Source organism: Mobula birostris, chromosome 3 (genome assembly GCF_030028105.1).
Source record: "Mobula birostris isolate sMobBir1 chromosome 3, sMobBir1.hap1, whole genome shotgun sequence".
Lineage (NCBI taxonomy): Eukaryota > Metazoa > Chordata > Chondrichthyes > Myliobatiformes > Myliobatidae > Mobula > Mobula birostris.
This window is the reverse complement of record NC_092372.1, coordinates 163,416,294-163,434,645: the sequence shown is the minus strand read 5'-3', so window position 1 is coordinate 163,434,645 and position 18,352 is coordinate 163,416,294. Positions and strand designations below refer to the sequence as shown.

Below are 18,352 nucleotides of genomic sequence, written 5' to 3'. Positions count from 1 at the left end.
AAGGGAGCAGTTACTCTATTGGGGGTATTCTATAGGCCCCCTGGTAGCAGCAGAGATACAGAGGAGCAGATTGGGAGGCAGATTTTGGAAAGGTGCAAAAATAACAGGGCTGTTATCATGGGTGACTTTAACTTCCCTAATATTGATTGGCACCTGATTAGTTCCAAGGGTTTAGATGGGGCAGAGTTTGTTAAGTGTGTCCAGGACGGATTCCTGTCACATTATGTGGACAGGCCGACTAGGGAGAATGCCATACTAGATCTAGTACTAGGTAATGAACCGGGTCAGGTCACAGATCTCTCAGTGTGTGAGCACCTGGGGGACAGCGACCACTGCTCCCTGGCCTTTAGCATTATCATGGAAAAGGATAGAATCAGAGAGGTCAGGAAAATTTTTAATTGGGGAAGGGCAAATTATGAGGCTATAAAGCTAGAACTTGCGGGTGTGAATTGGGATGATGTTTTTGCAGGGAAATGTACTATGGACATGTGTTCAATGTTTAGAGATCTCTTGCAGGATGACAGGGATTAATTTGTCCCGGTGAGGAAGGTAAAGAATGGTAGGGTGAAGGAACCATGGGTGACAAGTGAGGTGGAAAATCTAGTCGGGGGAAGAAGGCAGCATACATGAGGTTTAGGAAGCAAGGATCAGATGGGTCTATTGAGGAATATAGGGAAGCAAGAAAGGAGCTTAAGAAGGGGCTGAGAAGAGCAAGAAGGGGGCATGAAAAGGCCTTGGCGAGTAGGGTAAAGGAAAACCCCAAGGCATTCTTCAATTATGTGAAGAAAAAAAGGATGACAGGAGTGAAGGTAGGACCTATTAGAGATAAAGGTGGGAAGATGTGCCTGGAGGCTGTGGAAGTGAGCAAGGTCCTCAATGAATACTTCTCTTCGGTATTCACCAATGAGAGGGAACTTGATGATGGTGAGGACAATATGAGTGAGGTTGATGTTCTGGAGCATGTTGATATTAAGGGAGAGGAGGTGTTGGAGTTGTTAAAATACATTAGGATGGATAAGTTCCCGGGGCCTGACGGAATATTCCCCAGGCTGCTCCACAAGGCGAGGGAAGAGATTGCTGAGCCTCTGGCTAGGATCGTTATGTTCTCGTTGTCTACGGGAATGGTACCGGAGGATTGGAGGGAGGCGAATGTTGTCCCTTTGTTCAAAAAAGGTAGTAGGGATAGTCTGGGTAATTATAGACCAGTGAGCCTTACGTCTGTGGTGGGAAAGCTGTTGGAAAAGATTCTTAGAGATAGGATCCCTGGGCATTTAGAGAATCATGGTCTGATCAGGGACAGTCAGCATGGCTTCGTGAAGGGCAGATCGTGTCTAACAAGCCTGATAGAGTTCTTTGAGGAGGTGACCAGGCATATAGATGAGGGTAGTGCAGTGGATGTGATCGATATGGATCACAAGGTTCCACACGGTAGGCTTATTCAGAAGGTCAGAAGGCATGGGATCTAGGGAAGTTTGGCCAGGTGGATTCAGAATTGGCTTGCCTGCAGAAGGCAGAGGGTGGTGGTGGAGGGAGTACATTCAGATTGGAGGATTGTGGCTACTGGTGTCCCACAAGGATCTTTTCTGGGACCTCTACTTTTTGTAATTTTTATTAACGACCTGGATGTGGGGGTAGAAGGGTGGGTTGGCAAGTTTGCAGATGACATAAAGGTTGGTGGTGTTGCAGATAGTGTAGAGCATTGTCAAAGATTGCAGAGAGACATTGACAGGATGCAGAAGTGGGCTGAGAAGTGGCAGATGGAGTTCAACCCGGAGAAGTGTGAGGTGGTACACTTTGGAAGGACAAACTCCAAGGCAGAGTACAAAGTAAATGGCAGGATACTTGGTAGTGTGGAGGAGCAGAGGGATCTCGGGGTACATGTCCACAGATCCCTGAAAGTTGCCTCACAGGTGGATAGGGTAGTTAAGAAAGCTTATGGGGTGTTAGCTTTCATAAGTCGAGGGATACAGTTTAAGAGTCGCGTTGTAATGATGCAGCTCTATAAAACTTTGGTTAGGCCACACTTGCAGTACTATGTCCATTTCTGGTCGCCTCACTATAGGAAGGATGTGGAAGCATTGGAAAGGGTACAGAGGAGATTTACCAGGATGCTGCCTGGTTTAGAGAGTATGCATTACGATCAGAGATTAAGGGAGCTAGGGGTTTACACCTTGGAGAGAAGGAGGATGAGAGGAGACATATTAGAAGTGTACAAGATAATAAGAGGAATAGATAGAGTGGATAGTCAGCGCCTCTTCCCTAGGGCACCACTGCTCAATACAAGAGGACATGGCTTTAAGGTAAGAGGTGGGAAGTTCAAGAGGGATATTAGAGGAAGGTTTTTTACTCAGAGAGTGGTTGGTGCGTGGAATGCACTGCCTGAGTCAGTGGTGGAGGCAGATACACTAGTGAAGTTTAAGAGACTACTAGACAGGTATATGGAGGAATTTAAGGTGGGGGCTTATATGGGAGGCAGGGTTTGAGGGTTGGCACAACATTGTGGGCTGAAGGGCCTGTACTGTGCTGTACTATTCTATGTTCTATGTATGTTCTCTATTGCTTCTAAAACTTCAAAAGCCTGGTACATTAATCGCCCATTCCCACCCCTCTTCCCAGCCCATTTCCGAGACATCAGCGCTTACCCCATTCTCCCACCACCTTAACAGGGATAGAGTTTCTCTTGTCCTTTATCTACCATTTCATGAGTTTCCACATCCAACACATCATTCTCTGCAAATTACACATCTCCAAAGGGATCCTACCATCAAACACGTCTTTACCTCACAGATCACTCCCTCCGTGATACCCATGTCAATTCATCTCCCCCCATTAATCTCCCTCCCCGAACTCATTCCTGCAAATGGGCAAAGTGCTACACCTACCCATTCACCTCCTCCTTCAAACAGTCTCTCCAGGTGGGGCAATACTTTACTTACAAATCTGTTGGGGTCATCTGTTGTATACGGTGCTCCTGAAGCAGCCTCTCTATGTTGGTGAGATCTGTCATAAATTTGGAGATTGCTTTGTCGAGTACCTCCACTCCATCTGCCAAAAAATGGATTTCCCAGTGGCCAACCATTTTAATTCCTATTCCCATTCTCATTCTGTCATGTTGGTTCATGGCCTCCTCTTGTGCCATGATGAGGCCACTCTTATATTCCATTTGGGCAGCTGCCAATCTGATGGCATGAACATCGATTTCTCCTTTCGATAAAATAAAAATCCCATCCACTTCCACTTCTTTTATTCCCCACTCTGAATGCTTACCTCTTCTCAGCTGCCTACCACCTCCCCCTAGTGCCCCTCATCGAATCATAGAATCAGAGAAATCTACAGCAAGTTACAGGCTCTTTGGCCCACGATGTTGTGCTGATCATGTAACCTACTCTTGAAGTTGCCTAAAATTATTCTACCACATAGCCCTCTATTTTTCTAAGCTCCATGTACTTATCTAAGAGTCTCTTAAAAGATCCCCCCTTCTTCCCTTTCTCCTGTGGTCCTGTAGGCTGATGTAATGGGTGACAGATGATACATATTGTTCATAATAGACATAATTCTCACACAATATCATTGAATTGTGTTCACTTTAAGTGGTGGTGTCTGATGAAATGATGTCAGTGTAAGGCAACTGCTCTTTGTTCTGCCCATAATGGAAGTAAAAGGCGCACAAAACAATACTCATATGTTTTATTCGCAAAATCCCACAGTCCACTCTCCTTCCTTCCTTCTTTTCCCACCCATCTGGCTTCATCTATCACCTTCTAGCTCTCCTCTTTCCCCTCCCTCCACCTTATTATTCTGGCATCTTTCTGCCTTCCTTTCCAGTCCTGAAGAAGGATCCTGGCCCGAAATGTTGACTGTTGATTCATTTCCATGAATGCTACCTGACCTGCTGAGTTCCTCCAGCATTTTATGTAAAGGTTCACAAACCTTTCTTTTTCGCTATTCCCCATTTCAGAGAGCTTTTTTACACTTCCCAGATTCATTTTCCAGCTTAAATTTTACACCCTCTGCTAAATTTACAACAATATGCCCTAGTGACATGTGTGGTTACATTCTCCTTGAAGATATGAACTTGAGAAGGTTACAGTAAGTTCCTCCCTATGTATGTAAATGACGGGTGGCGGGGGGAGCAACATAAAATTAGTTTACCATCTTATCTCAACAGTACGCACTGATCAGATGGTGTCAGTTACTAAGAAGCAAGAACAAGTACACTGAGTTGAATAGTGCACTGATTCCAGGCATTTTACTGAAGGAACTTTCTGGTGTGTGAAAGGCCACTGTCCTTTGATACAGCAATATGTCTCCCTCAACAGTATTAAAGGGCAATCAATACCCAACTCTTGAGTATTAATGCAAACAATCTTCTTGCTAATACATTTGTCAGTAGGAAAGATTGCTGTTTTATTGAAACATATCAGATTTGTGTGCCATAATTAACAGTCAGAGGTTTGTACTACTGGATTTTGATTTCTGCCATTGTCTACATCATAATACTTGATGATATACTTTTGGTTCTCAATACCATGATTGCAGCTTCCAATTGAATAATTTTATCTATGTGATCCTTTAATTTTCCATTTTAGTGGAAGAACTGCAGCTGACAAGTTTCTCTTGTTAACTCCAGGTAGTAATCAGCACAGCTCTATCAACGGTGACACGTCTGTGACAACTGGAAGCCTCCTAGATGACTATCACTGGCACTCTGTCATTATTGAGCGGTATGGTCGCAATATCAACTTTACACTGGACCGGGAGACCCTGCATTTCCGGACCAATGGAGAATTTGACCATTTGGATCTTGACTATGAGGTAAGAAATCACAGGTTCTTGAATAAAAAGAAATTGGGGTGCATTCAATCCAGTCTTTGAAAGAAAAAGAGAGATTAACACATTGGACATAAATTCTCAACATATATACATAAATGCTGACTAAATTTTTAAACATTTCTAACAGAATGAGTTTTCATTTAAGATTTCCAAAATGGAAATTTGATTGAATGACATTGAGTAACATTTGGGTGGAATGTGTTTCACCCTTTGCAAATTGGCATTGATTTTCTCCTTAGTCAGGTGGTTGCAGAGAGTAGGTCTTTAATTCATTTGGTGATGGCAAACGATTGAACAAAAGACCAAGACTTATTGTATTTAATCTGTATTACAAGTCAAATCAGTGTTTAGGAGATAATAGATCGTATGGGCTGTGGTACTAGAAGAGAGTCCACCTTTTGACAGAGGAACAGGAGAATTATTATTTTCCAGTGGATTAATGGGGAAAGTCCTTCACTGTGCAGAACTCCTCATGGTCTTAGTAGTTCCTGAGATGAGAGGGATCTGTGGGGAGGGGTGTCAATCATTGTACACTTTTTAGTATTGTGAGGTTGATCTCACCACTGGTGAATTAGTTCACAGGTTAGTTCATTAACTGTTCTCAGATACTGTTTTCTAAATGAATGTACAAATCAAATTGCAGAGAGAAGATACATATTTAAAGTTTTTTTTACAAATGGTATAACTTGCAATATGATCTCAGCAGTCTGGTATATTTGCATGCAAAGTCATTATTACCAACATTTTGTGCCTATGGCTGCTGTTTTACTTGCCAGTAAACTAACTTTGCTGGTTTCTAGGTTTTCATTATCCTGACAATTGAATGAAACTGAAAGAGAATGCTACAGAATGAGGAGCTCATTATAGATGCTAGTTTTAGTGCATTAGATACACCAACTGTATTCATGTGCAAAATGCCATTGGCCTTTAAATTACGCTGCATTGGTTCACACCAACACGTAAAACTCAATGATTTTAATGGCCCAGATTTTGCTGGGAAATGTCAGCAATTACCTGTGGAACTGATGATAATTGCTTGTGTATAACTGAACAACTTTGGGATATTCATGTAAATATTAAGTTGCAGGTTGTGGTGCGCAAATGTACTCTGTTATTAGACATCTCAGTGGTCCTGGATCTGTGTTAATTTCCCACTGCTTACGGTGAGAAATTCATGAGATTAGTCTAACACAGTTTAGATCTGATTCAGGGAATACTTCCCTGTTGATTTTAGTGGAGGGTTATCTTTAAATGTCCAAGGCAAATAGTTGCTCATTTTTTGTAATTATCTGTGTGTGGTCAATACGTCTGAGCTAAGTAGTTTAGCGTTTTCAGAATCTTCACTGAGTTTTTTAAAAATCATTTTAGAAATGCTTGATAATTATAAAAGGTTTCTGAATATTTTTAAATCAAATATTTTGAGTATCAGATAAGTTGGAACTTCACTTCTCACTGGCTCTCCAATCAGCCTCGGATCTCCTGGACAGTAGCAATACCTGCATGAGGCATCAGGCATCAGGCTGCCGTTTATTGATTGCAGATCAGGGTTCAACACAATCATACCAAGTTCAAAACCTGGGCCTCTATACCTCCTTCTGCAACTGGATCCTTGACTTCTTCACAGGAAGACCACAGTCAGTGTGGATCAGAAATAACATCTCTTCCTCACTGACAGTCAACAATGGCGCACCTCAAGGATGTGTGCTTGGCCCACTGCTCTACTCTCTCTACACCCACTACTGTGTGGCTAGGCATAGCTCAAGTGCCAATCTATAAATTTGCAAATGTGGCAACCATTGTTGGCAGAAATTTGGATGGTGATGAGGAGGCATACAGGAATGGTGTTGCATCAACAAACTTGCACACGAGGTCAGTAAGACCAAGGAGCTGACTGTGCACTTCAGAAAGAGGAATTTGAGGGAGCGCGCACGTCCTTATCAAGGTAATAGCAGCGGAAAGAGTGAGCAGCTTCAAATTCCTGGATGTCAGCATTTCTGAAGATCAATCCTGGGGCCCGATATATTGATGGAATTACTCAACAGCGGCGATATTTCATTAGGAGTTTGAGGAGCCTTGCTATGTCAGAGAGACTTTTGCCAATTTCTACAGATGTACCTTGGAGAGCATTTTAACTGGTTGCATCACTGTCTGGTATGAAGACATCAGTGCACAGGATCTGAAAAAGCTGCAAAAAGTTGTGAACTCAGCCAGCTCCATCATGGACACTAGCCTCCCCAGCATCGATGACACCTTCAAAAGGTGATCTCAGAAAGGTGGTATCCGTCATTAAGGAGTCTAACATCCATGACCTGCCCTCTTCTGATTGCTGCCATCTAGCAGGATGTACAGGAGCCTGAAGCCACGCACTCAATGTTTCAGGAAGAACTTCTTCCCTTCTCCCATCAGATTTCTGAATGGACAATAAACCAACCCACGTACACTGCCTCAGTATTTTTTTTCTTTTCTTTGCTCTCTTTTTGCACTCCTTATATAATTTAATTGTTATATATGCTTACTATTGTAATTTATAAGTTTTCTTTGTTATTATGTATTGCAATACACTACTGCCACAAAAAAAGACAGATTTCATGATATATGCCAATGATATTTAATCTGAATCTGATTCTGATTCTGTTGCTCAGTGGACAGCACAGGGTGGCTGAATGCTGATGGCAAATTCCAGGCCAATTATATTAATAGTAGTTGATTTTGATGATATGAGGCTGCACAAAATTGTCAAACTTAAATAATGCTGCCAAATAATGAAGTGTTTTCCCGTTTTTTTTGGCATCTATAAAAGGGTTTGGACTAGTCTCTCAGAATTTGCTGTAGTTGCTGTCAGTGAGGGGCATAATTCCTGCCAAATGTTTGATTAGAAAATCATCCTCATTGTAAGTCAATGAAGCATAACCAAGAATTTTTATGAACTGGCCAGAGGTGATTATGAAGAATAATAAATAAGTTTGAATAATTCTTACTAATTTAGTACCAGGAAACATTTAGCCTGTCATAATCCATTTTTGTCATGATAACATGCTGTAAGATTTGCAGTTTAATATGTAAAACTTTCTGCACACGTATGAAATATAAAATCATTTTGTTTATCCTTCAAGCTCAGTTTCGGGGGAATGCCATTTTCCGGAAAGCCAAGCTTCAATGGAAAAAATTTCAAAGGTTGCATGGAGACTATAAATTACAATGGAGTGAACATCACCGATCTGGCCAGAAGGAGGAAACTAGACACATCTAAAGTGGTGAGATCACGAGCAGGGTCAAAATCATTTTATATCTGGAATGAGATAGCTAAGGTTATGCCCAGTAGATGAAAGCAAGGTCCTGTTGAATGAACTGCATAAACACCCAGAGATAATCAATTAGCATTGGAAATAAAAAAAATAAGCTGTTTGTAGATTATTATAATTTTTAATGACACTAAATTTTGTGATTGAGATGCTCATTATAAAATTGTTAATTTCTGCAGGATTTCTGTTAAATCCTTTTGACATAGTATTGCTGCTGTCAGATTAAAGCATTTACGGTATGCTACTTGTTTATATGAAAAAGACTTCTTGTGTGAATAAGACTTTTAAATCTTATCTGTAATTTCATTAGAACAAAGAACACAGAACGGTTTTTGGTCCACAATGTTTTGTCACCTTTGTAAACGTACTCCATGATCGATCTAACACTTCCCTCGTACACTGACCATAAAACTCCATTTTGCTTACATCCACATGCTTATCTAAGAGTGTCATAAATGTCCTTATTGTATTAGCCTCTACCACCATTCTGGTTTCCGGGCATGACCACTCTCTTTATAAGAAATCTTTCTCTGATAGCTCCCCTGAATTTTTCTCCACTCACTTTAAATGGATGTGTTCTGGTATTTGCCATTGCCACCCTAAGAAAAGACATTGACTGTCTATACCAACAATGTCCACTTACAGTTTCAAGATTTCTGCTAAGAATGTGAAGCATAAATTACTCCCAGGATTGAGACAATACTATTTTGCAATGCCACTGCTGCAAAATATGAAAGCTCAGCTGCAGATGCCAGGCCTTTTATTCCCCCATTAAAGTACTATTCTTAATGACATAGACCTTTTGGATGGGACAGGTAGTTTAATTCAGTTTGCTGAATGTCTGAGCCACATTGTTGCATTAGCTGTGGCTGTATGGCATTTTCCAGAAATGGTTTGAAACACTTGGCTCATTATTCTCCAGTCAATCATTTCAGCTATTGCTTAGCAGCATCTAAAGAATTGGTGGTCTTCATGTCAGCACTTAAACTAGGAAGGTACTTTTCTGTAGTACTGTGAAAATGCCAGTGTTTATAGGTACCATCTTTTGGGTAAGTCTTTAAACTGATCACCCACTTGAGTTAGCATGATGAGAGGCGGATAATTAAAGACATCTGAAAAGAAATGAAACACATTTCAATTATTTTAAAATTATACATTAACTTAAAGATGTTTAAGTAATAGAAATTAATTCCAATAACTTTAAGTAGAGCATGAGGGAGAAAAGAAACGATTACTTACACTTACTGTAAATTTTTAATCCTGGTTGGTGACCTCCTTCAAATGAATGGAATAAGACAATTTGGCTGGCATAAGGATTATCTAAACACACTGCTCAGCATGTTTAGGTTCTGCACCAGGGCAGAGTAGTCACAAAAATCAGGGACAAGCCCTATCTAATGTACTGCAGCCAGCTGGCATTTCTCTGTGAAACCCCAAATGACAAACAAAATGAATCAACCCAATATTTATTCTTTAATAAATATTAATCATTCTTGTGCACTATGAGCAAAGTGGCTGTCAGATTTTCCTCTATTGCAATAATGATTATAGTTAAAAAGTTATTTATAAAACATTTTTGAGACATACGGGACCCACAAAATTATTATACATGCAGTTGTTTCCCTTTTTGGTTCATGTAAACTGGAACTCATCTCACTCTGCTGTGGTATGCTGAACATTGTTGTTGCACTAAATCAATAAAGCAGCAGACTTTGCCATATGTTTCAAGAAGCATTGCTATTGATTCCTGCTCTCTTGATTACGAAAAGAAGGCTTGAATGAAAGACTGCTTCACAGATCAAACCTACTGTTAACTTCTGAGTTTGCACTTCAGTTTTCCTATGGGGAATTCAGTGTAAAACGGTTAACATATATTTACTCAGGCTAAACTCTTGGGCTCCATCGTGCTGGCTCTAGCTAGAACTGCCCTTGGTTAGCTGTCAAAACTGAATCAAATCCTGAAGTGAGTTCATAATTCGCTGTGACATATGGAAGGCTGAATCTTTCAGTGCTCCACCCAGCAGCAGGGCTCCATCTTGCTCAGTATAACAATCCTATGAGGTAACTGCCAGTCAGATCCTCCATAAGGTCCAACATGGGTGCAGCATCCAGAACTCCTGTTCTTTCAGTGGGATTTTCAGTTCTCAGGCGCAGATTTAGGGGAAACACTTTTTGCTTTGACATAATTGTTCTAATGTATTTTATATATATTAATTTCCTTTACGCCTTAAATAAATTTGAACCATTTTAACATTATTTTCGTTTCAAAAAATAATTTTTCTGAGACCAATGACAGTTTAAAAACTGTTAAATAACTTTAAAAGAAAGCAAAGTTGCACTCAACTCCAGAATTACCTCTGAGCAGGGGCATCCAGGGGCATACATTTTTTCTGTTGCTCAATTGATAGAATTGTGAATCTAACCCTTAGATATAACCAATGGACAATCCACTAGACTATCTTCTCAAATACAGGATCATTTCTAGTAGATTTTTTTGGTGGATCAGTCCTGAATGTGGGAATTGTTTAAAAAAATACACTCTTCCTATATTATGTTGCACAAAGGCAGGTGATTTGGTACATTATTTTGCTGCTTTTGGCAGTAATATAAATTCTTGTCCTCAAGCAATATGAATTTCACAATATCAATAGCTATTTAGTCTGACTAAACTGTCACATATTATGATAACCATTGTAAAAGGATCTTGGAACTTATGTTCTCAATAACTGTTGCTACAGATCAGCTCTTAAAAGTATAGGAAATTTAATAAAATGTACTCCTGTTAAGCCGACCCTTCAGTGAGCTATTATAACAGAACAATGGGATATCCATACTGCTGATAGAAGCACAGTTTTAAAATGATAGCTGGAGCTGCCTTTCATCAGTAGTTAGTACTAATCAGGTCAACAAGGAAGAACAGAAAAACATCAACAACAGATTGGTTTCTATAAAGTTCAAGCTGTGAAAAATAATTTTCCTTTTAAATTGAGTTGTGTGTATTTAAGTACCTTGAATGCAAGCAAAACAATAGTATTGCTGCATTATTCTGTTGATAATCTTTCTGCAAAAAAGGCAGTTACACAATTGAAATTGAAAACAGAATTTGGAATTTAGATTTTTGTTGAAGAATAAATTTGACATTTGCTGACACCAGATACACCTGTGTTCAGATCTAATTTAGGTATTGGTGATAAGATAATGCCTGACCTCTGGTCTGATGATGAGTAACCATTTGTGTAGCCCAGTATGACTGGACAGCACAATACCTGTAGATCACAGCAATATAAGCCAAGGATTATACTTATGATATTTAAAGATCGTTGCCTACATTCAGAGGAGGAACTTCTTTAGCCAGAGGGTGGTGAATCTGTGGAATTCATTGCAGCATATGACTGTGTTGCAAGTCATTGAGTATATTTAAAGCAGAGGTTGATAGATATCAGAGGTTAGGGGAAGAAGGCAGAAGAAGATGGTTGAAAGGGATAATAAATCAGCTGTGATGGAATGGCAGAGTCATCTCCTCGAGCCAAATGGTGTAATTCTGCTCCTGTCTTATGGTCTTCTTCAGAAACATTGAATCCCCTAGAGTACTAGACAAAAAGAAATTTCCTTTATTGTACAGTCTTCTAAATGATAATTTTAGATTTGCCAATTTTTTAATCAAAATCTCATTATAACATTAAATGCTACAGTAAATGATATAAATAAATTACAACTTACAAACTACTTTTAAATACTTTTATTATCCCATGCTTTTAATGAAAGGCTGAACTATTTTCTGACTAGCAAGTTATCTGAACCTGCCCTTGATTCACATTGTTGATTCAAGTGTGGTTTCAGGCATAGCCTTCAATTGGGAGGTTGCCTCCAGCTCAATAAGCTGAGGGAAGACCTGTTTCCAGCAGAAGTTGCCTGCTAGTCTCACAGAATGCTTTGGACAGCAATTCAGATCCTAAACCAAAAGCCTAACCAGGCTGTCATTTAAAATTAATGTTTGTGACATTTAAGAAACTCAAGCACTGTCAGAAAATCCAAATTTTGTCCACAAAATTAGTTACTTTGTTTTTTCAACTTAAAACGCAGGGAAAAACAGACACATACTATATCAAATATATTCAATTTTATTGAATTAAATTAAGTTAAAAGGGTTATTTATTTTCCATAGTAAGCTGTGGCTTAGTATGGAAGTTTCCAAGCCTGGGAGTTGGGACATCTGAGAAAGGGCACATTGGCCCATTGGACCACATGAGGACTTCACACATAGGTGCCCTATGGTTTGACACTTAAATGGAGTGAAGGGTTGGATTTCAGCCTGTGTTCAGAAGTTGTGGTCTTCTGCCTATTAATTCTATAAAAGTGGATCCTTTGGCCTCTCCAAGAAGAGTTGCCCCAAGATGCATGATAACGATAGAGAAAAAATTGGTTAAGTATTATATAGTATCATAAAAACATCTGAAGATAAAGGATGTCCAGAATAAACTCAAGGGTTAATCGTACTAAAAAAAAAGCTGAAACTTTGATACTTTGCCTCACGTCTTATCAATAACTCTCACTAGTCGTAGTCATAGTCATACTTTATTGATCCCGGGGGAAATTGAATTCTCATTACAGTTGCTCCATAAATAATAAATAGTAATAAAACCATAAATAGTTAAATAGTAATATGTAAATTATGCCAGGAAATAAGTCCAGGACCAGCCTATTGGCTCAGGGTGTCTGACCCTTCAAGGGAGGAGTTGTAAAGTTTGATGGCCACAGGCAGGAATGACTTCCTATGACACTCTGTGTTGCATCTTGGTGGAATGAGTCTCTGGCTGAATGTACTCCTGTGCCCAACCAGTACATTATGTAGTGGATGGGAGACATTGCCCAAGATGGCATGCAACTTGGACAGCATCCTCTTTTCAGACACCACTGTGAGAGAGTCCAGTTCCATCCCCACAACATCACTGGCCTCACGAATGAGTTTGTTGATTCTGTTGGTGTCTGCTACCCTCCGCCTGCTGCCCCAGCACACAACAGCAAACATGATAGCACTGGCCACCACAGACTCGTAGAACATCCTCAGCATCGTCCAGCAGATGTTAAAGGACCTCAGTCTCCTCAGGAAATAGAGACGGCTCTGACCCTTCTTGCAGACAGCCTCAGTGTTCTTTGACCAGTCCAGTTTATTGTCAATTCTTATCCCCAGGTATTTGTAATCCTCCACCATGTCCACACTGACCCCCTGGATAGAAACGGGTCACCGGTACCTTAGCTCTCCTCAGGTCTACCACTAGCTTCTTAGTCTTTTTCTCATTAAGCTGCAGATAATTCTGCTCACACCATGTGACACCGCTACTAAGATATGGCAATGAATGAAGAAACAAGATAGTTTCTCTGGACAATTACTATAAGACCATAAGACATAGGAGTAGAATTAAGCCACTCAGCCCCACTCCCCAACCTTCCCCCGTAACCTTTGATGCTATGACCAATCACAAACCTATAAAGCTTTGCATTAAATATACCCAATGACCTGGCCTCCACAGCTGCTTGTGGTAATAAATTCCACAAAATTCATCACCCTTTTGCTAAAGAAATTTCTCTGCATCTCTGTTTTAAATAGATGCCCATCTATCCTAAGTCGGTGCCCTCTTGTCCTGGACTCCCCCACCATGGGGAATATTCTTTCCACATCTACTCTGTCTAGGACTTTCAACATGCAAAAGGTTTTAATGAGATCCCCCCTCATCCTTCTAAATTCCAGTGAGTACAGACCCAGAGCTATCAAACATTCCTCATATGATAACCCTTTCATTCCTGGAATCATCCTTGTAAGCCTCCTCTGAATCCTTTCCAATGCCAGCACATCTTTTCTTAAACTGTTCACAATGCTCAAGGTGAGGCCTCACCAGTGCCTTATAAAGCTTCAGCATCACATCCTTGCTCTTGTATTTTGGACAGGAATGCTAGCATTGCTTTTATTTCCTCACTACTGACTCAACCTGCAAGTTAACTTTTAAAGTGTTCCGCACAAGGACGTCCAAGTTCCTTTGCATCTCAGATGATGCAAAATACTCAATTGATTCATCTGCCACCTTCTTGTCTCCTGTTATTATTTCTCCAGCCTCATTTTCTAGCAGTCCTATATCCACTCTCATCTCTCTTCTATTTTTAACATACCTGAAAAAGCGATTACTATCCACTTTGATATTATTTGCTGGCTTGCTTTCATATTTCATCTTTCCCTCCTAATGATTCTTTTGGTTGCTCTCTGTAGGTTTTTAAAAGCTTCCCACTAATTTTTGATTTGTTGTATGCTCTCTCTTTTGCTTTTACATTAGCTTTGACTTCCCTCGTCTGCCATGGTTGTACTATTTTGTCATTTGAGTATTTCTTTGTTTTTGGAATATATCCATCCTGCACCTTCGTCATTTTTCCTAGAAACACCATTGCTGCTCTGCTGTCATCCCTGCCAGTATCTCCTTCCAATCTACTTTGGCCAACTACTCTTACATACCACTGTCATTTCCATTACTCCACTGAAATACTGTTACTTTCAGACTTTACTTTCTTCTTATCAAACTTCAAGTTGAACTCAATCATATTGTGATCACTGCCTCCTAAAGGTTCTTTTACCTTAAGCTCCCTAATCACCTCCAGTTCATTACATTACACCCAATCCAGTACAGCTGATCCCCTAGTAGGCTCAATGACAAACTACTTTAAAAAGCTATCTCATAGACATTCAACAAGCTCACTCTCTTGGGATCCATTACCAACCTAATTTTCCCAATCCACCTGCCTGTTGAAATTTCCCATGATTATCATAACATTGCCCTTTTGATACACCTTTTCTATTTCCCATTGTCCGTGGTCCACCTCCCAGCTACTGTTGGGAGGCCTGTATATAACTGTCATCAGGGTCCTTTTACCCTTGCCGTTTTTAACTCAACTCCCAAGAATTCAACATCTTCCAATCATGTCACATCTTTCTACTGATTTGATGCTTTTCTTTACCAGCAGAGCCACTCCACCCCCTCTGCCTACCTTCCTATCCCTCTGATATGACGTGTAACCTTGAAATTAAAGCTCCCAACGACAATTATCCTTCAAGCATGATTCAGTGATAGGCTCAACATCATTCCTGACAATCTGTAATAGTGCAACAAGATCATCCACCTTATTTCTTATACTTTGTGCATTGAGATATAACACTTTGAGTACTATATTTGCTACCCTTTTTGATTCTGTATTCCTAATGCACTAATACTCATCCTGCTGGCTGCAATTTTGTCCTATCATCTGCCTGCTCTTTCTGACAGTCTGATTGCATGCTATCTTTACTTTTTCACAATCCATCCTATCCTGAGTCCCTTCACTCCGGTTCCCACACCCCTAGCAATTTAGTTTAAACCTTCCTCAACAGCTCTAACAAACCTGCTCGTGAGAATATCGGTCTCCCTTGGGTCCAGGTGCAAACTGTCACTCTTGGACAGGTCATACCTCCCCGAGAGGAGATCCCAATGATGCAAGAACCTGAATCCCTGCCCCCTGCACCAGCTTCTCAGCCACGCATTAATTTGCCAAATCATCCTGCTTCTACCTTCACTGGCACGTGGCACAGGGAGCAACCCAGAAAATACTACCCTGGAGGTCCTGCTTCTCAGCTTTCTACCTAGCTCTCTAATTTCTCTTTTCAGGACCTCCTCCTATGTAATTGGTACCAATATGTACCAAGACATCTAGCTGCTCTCCCTCCTTCTCCAAAATGCTGTGGACATGATCCGAGACGTCCCTTATCTGGCACCAAGGAGGCAACATACTATTCCGCTGTCTCTTTGACATCCACAGAATCTCCTGTCTGTTCCCCTGACTATTGAGTCCCCTATCATGACCGTTCCCCCCTTTCCCTTCAGTTACAATGGAAACGACAGTGATATTTGATAAACTGTGCAACCATAGAAAGGATAAGTCATCAAGTAAGATGGAATGCGATGATTCAGAGAGTTTATGTTATTTCAGTATTCAAGAAAGGATAAAAATACAGTGAACTAGTGTTACAACATCAGCGAGAGCAAAATATTGGAAGCATTACTTAAAGATATAATGAAAAATGTCTGAAGTAGAAAGATATAATGAAGGATAATCAACAGAGAATTCAAAATTGAATGATCTGCTCAACTAATATTATTTAATAAATTACCAAACTAAAGTAATACACAGAGAATGCTGGAGGAACTCAGCGGCTCATGCAATACCTATGGAGAGGAATAAACATCCAATGTTTTGGGCTGAGACCCTTCAACTGGAGTAATAGAACGATCTGATATTTTTGACTTTTAAAATTGTCTTTGATTCATAATTTAAGATCTATGACCCCGTAATTTTCAGTCAAAATCAGGGAACAAGGGACAAAATAGATACCCAACCAACTACAAAGCAGAAAACCAAGCAGGGATTAAAGGTAATTAAAGGACTGCAGAAGACATGTTTTGGAACTAATGCTTTTTACCATATCCATAAATGCTTCAAACTCAGGGTTGCAAGACTGATGTTAACAACACAGTTGAGGCTACAGAAAACTGTAACAAATCAAATGCTAAATGAATTTCAGTGTCTCTAAGTCTGAGGTGCCAAATATTACTGGGAAAAGAACTTCTGAAAATAATGGCAAGTAACAATTTAAGCTAATAAGCCCTCAAGATGCCCACAGGGTGCAGAGATTAATTTATTGTATACATTTCTAAAGGGTTTTAATTTTATAGATGTGGAAACATTATTCCCAATTACATGGATGTTCAAAGAAGGGTTTATAAATATAAAGTAGACACCAATATATCCAATTATAACTCAGGAGGAAAGGAGTTCTTACATAGAGAATGGTAAAAAAAATCTGTGACTAGTAATCCATCTCACCTTGTGGCAATAAATATGATGCATATTATTGGCTGAATGCACTATTTTGCTTATAACATTTAGCTCCTTTGAAATCAATGGGGTCATTGTTTGAGTACAATGGAAAATACAGTCATCACGACAGAGCATGTTTAAAGGTAGAAGATAAACTTCTAAACACTGGGTCTTGCTACCACATGGCAGAAATATATAAATACATGGCAGAAAGGAATCGATTTAGTTTGTTGTGATGACAGAAACAGAGTACAAATATGGAATATAAACAAGGCATGTGTCTTCTGACTGGCTTGTTTCTGCCCGGCAAGTTCCATGTAATTGTATGCATAGAATGCTATCAACGTATGTACCAAGTTAATTGCAAGGCGACGTTCAAGTGGTGATGGTACCAGAGGTAACTGCATACATCACTGAGCAAGTCAGCCGATCTTTGTTTAAGGAAAACAAAATGGAAAATCGTTAATGCATAGTAAGAGTGCTATTTCTCCTCTGTAAAGCAAACAAAAAGATCTCGTACTCCAATAAAATGAAGTCTTAACTTAATGGGATTTAACACAGAAAATCAAAATAATCTAGTGTGTCTATCTAGAGCATAGGTTCCCAGCTTGGGTCCATGGACCCTGGAGTCTCTTGCTTATTGGTATTTGTCCATGCCGAAAAAAGGCTGGGAACCTCTGATTCAGAAAAAAGACAAGATAGCTGCACTTTCCCACCAGCAATACCACTGGTTCCTGTAGCCACTATCCCACCATCATAATAATTAACATTGATTACATTCACCCTCTTGAATATAACAGTCAGCACTTTTCTACAACTAGTTCACTCAGCTCTTTGTTAAACATTAGGTAAACTTCAGATCCAATTTTGTGTTGAGCTAGCTGATCAGAATCAGCAACAATTTGATTGTTATAGTCCGGATCAGTATTATTAAACTAGGTATTTTGAGGCTGTTACTAGTTCCTTTGATGAATGAAGCTAAACCAAGCAAGAAGAACCTCTTCAACCCCTGGCATAATCTCATGTCCCCCGAAGAACTTGACAACTAATAAACAGTACTTGAAGTTAAAAAAAAGTATCGCTGGAAATATTGCAGGTCTGGCATTATCTGTGAAATGAATTGAATTAACATCTCAGCCTGATAATCTTCCATCATGACCATTCAGAAATTCAGTTGAAACACCATTGATCTCAGTTTTAATGCTATTTCTCTCTCACTTGATGCTTAGTCCATAGAGCATTTTAACTGCATCTGCAGTTTTTTGCTTCCCATTTTGAAATGTAGCCACTAATATAAGAAACATGGCAGTCAATATCCATAA

General features: G+C 39.8%; 1 protein-coding gene across 1 annotated transcript in view; it reads left to right on the top strand.

The window, feature by feature from the left end:
- The window catches only part of LOC140195385 (contactin-associated protein-like 2), a 1,890,266-nt gene that overhangs the window by 878,935 nt on the left and 992,979 nt on the right, over positions 1–18,352 (top strand). Inside the window, exons 6-7 of the mRNA XM_072253599.1 lie at positions 4,631–4,815; positions 7,947–8,087. Of these exons, the coding sequence (XP_072109700.1) occupies positions 4,631–4,815; positions 7,947–8,087 (326 nt within the window). The remainder of the gene's footprint in view (positions 1–4,630; positions 4,816–7,946; positions 8,088–18,352) is intronic.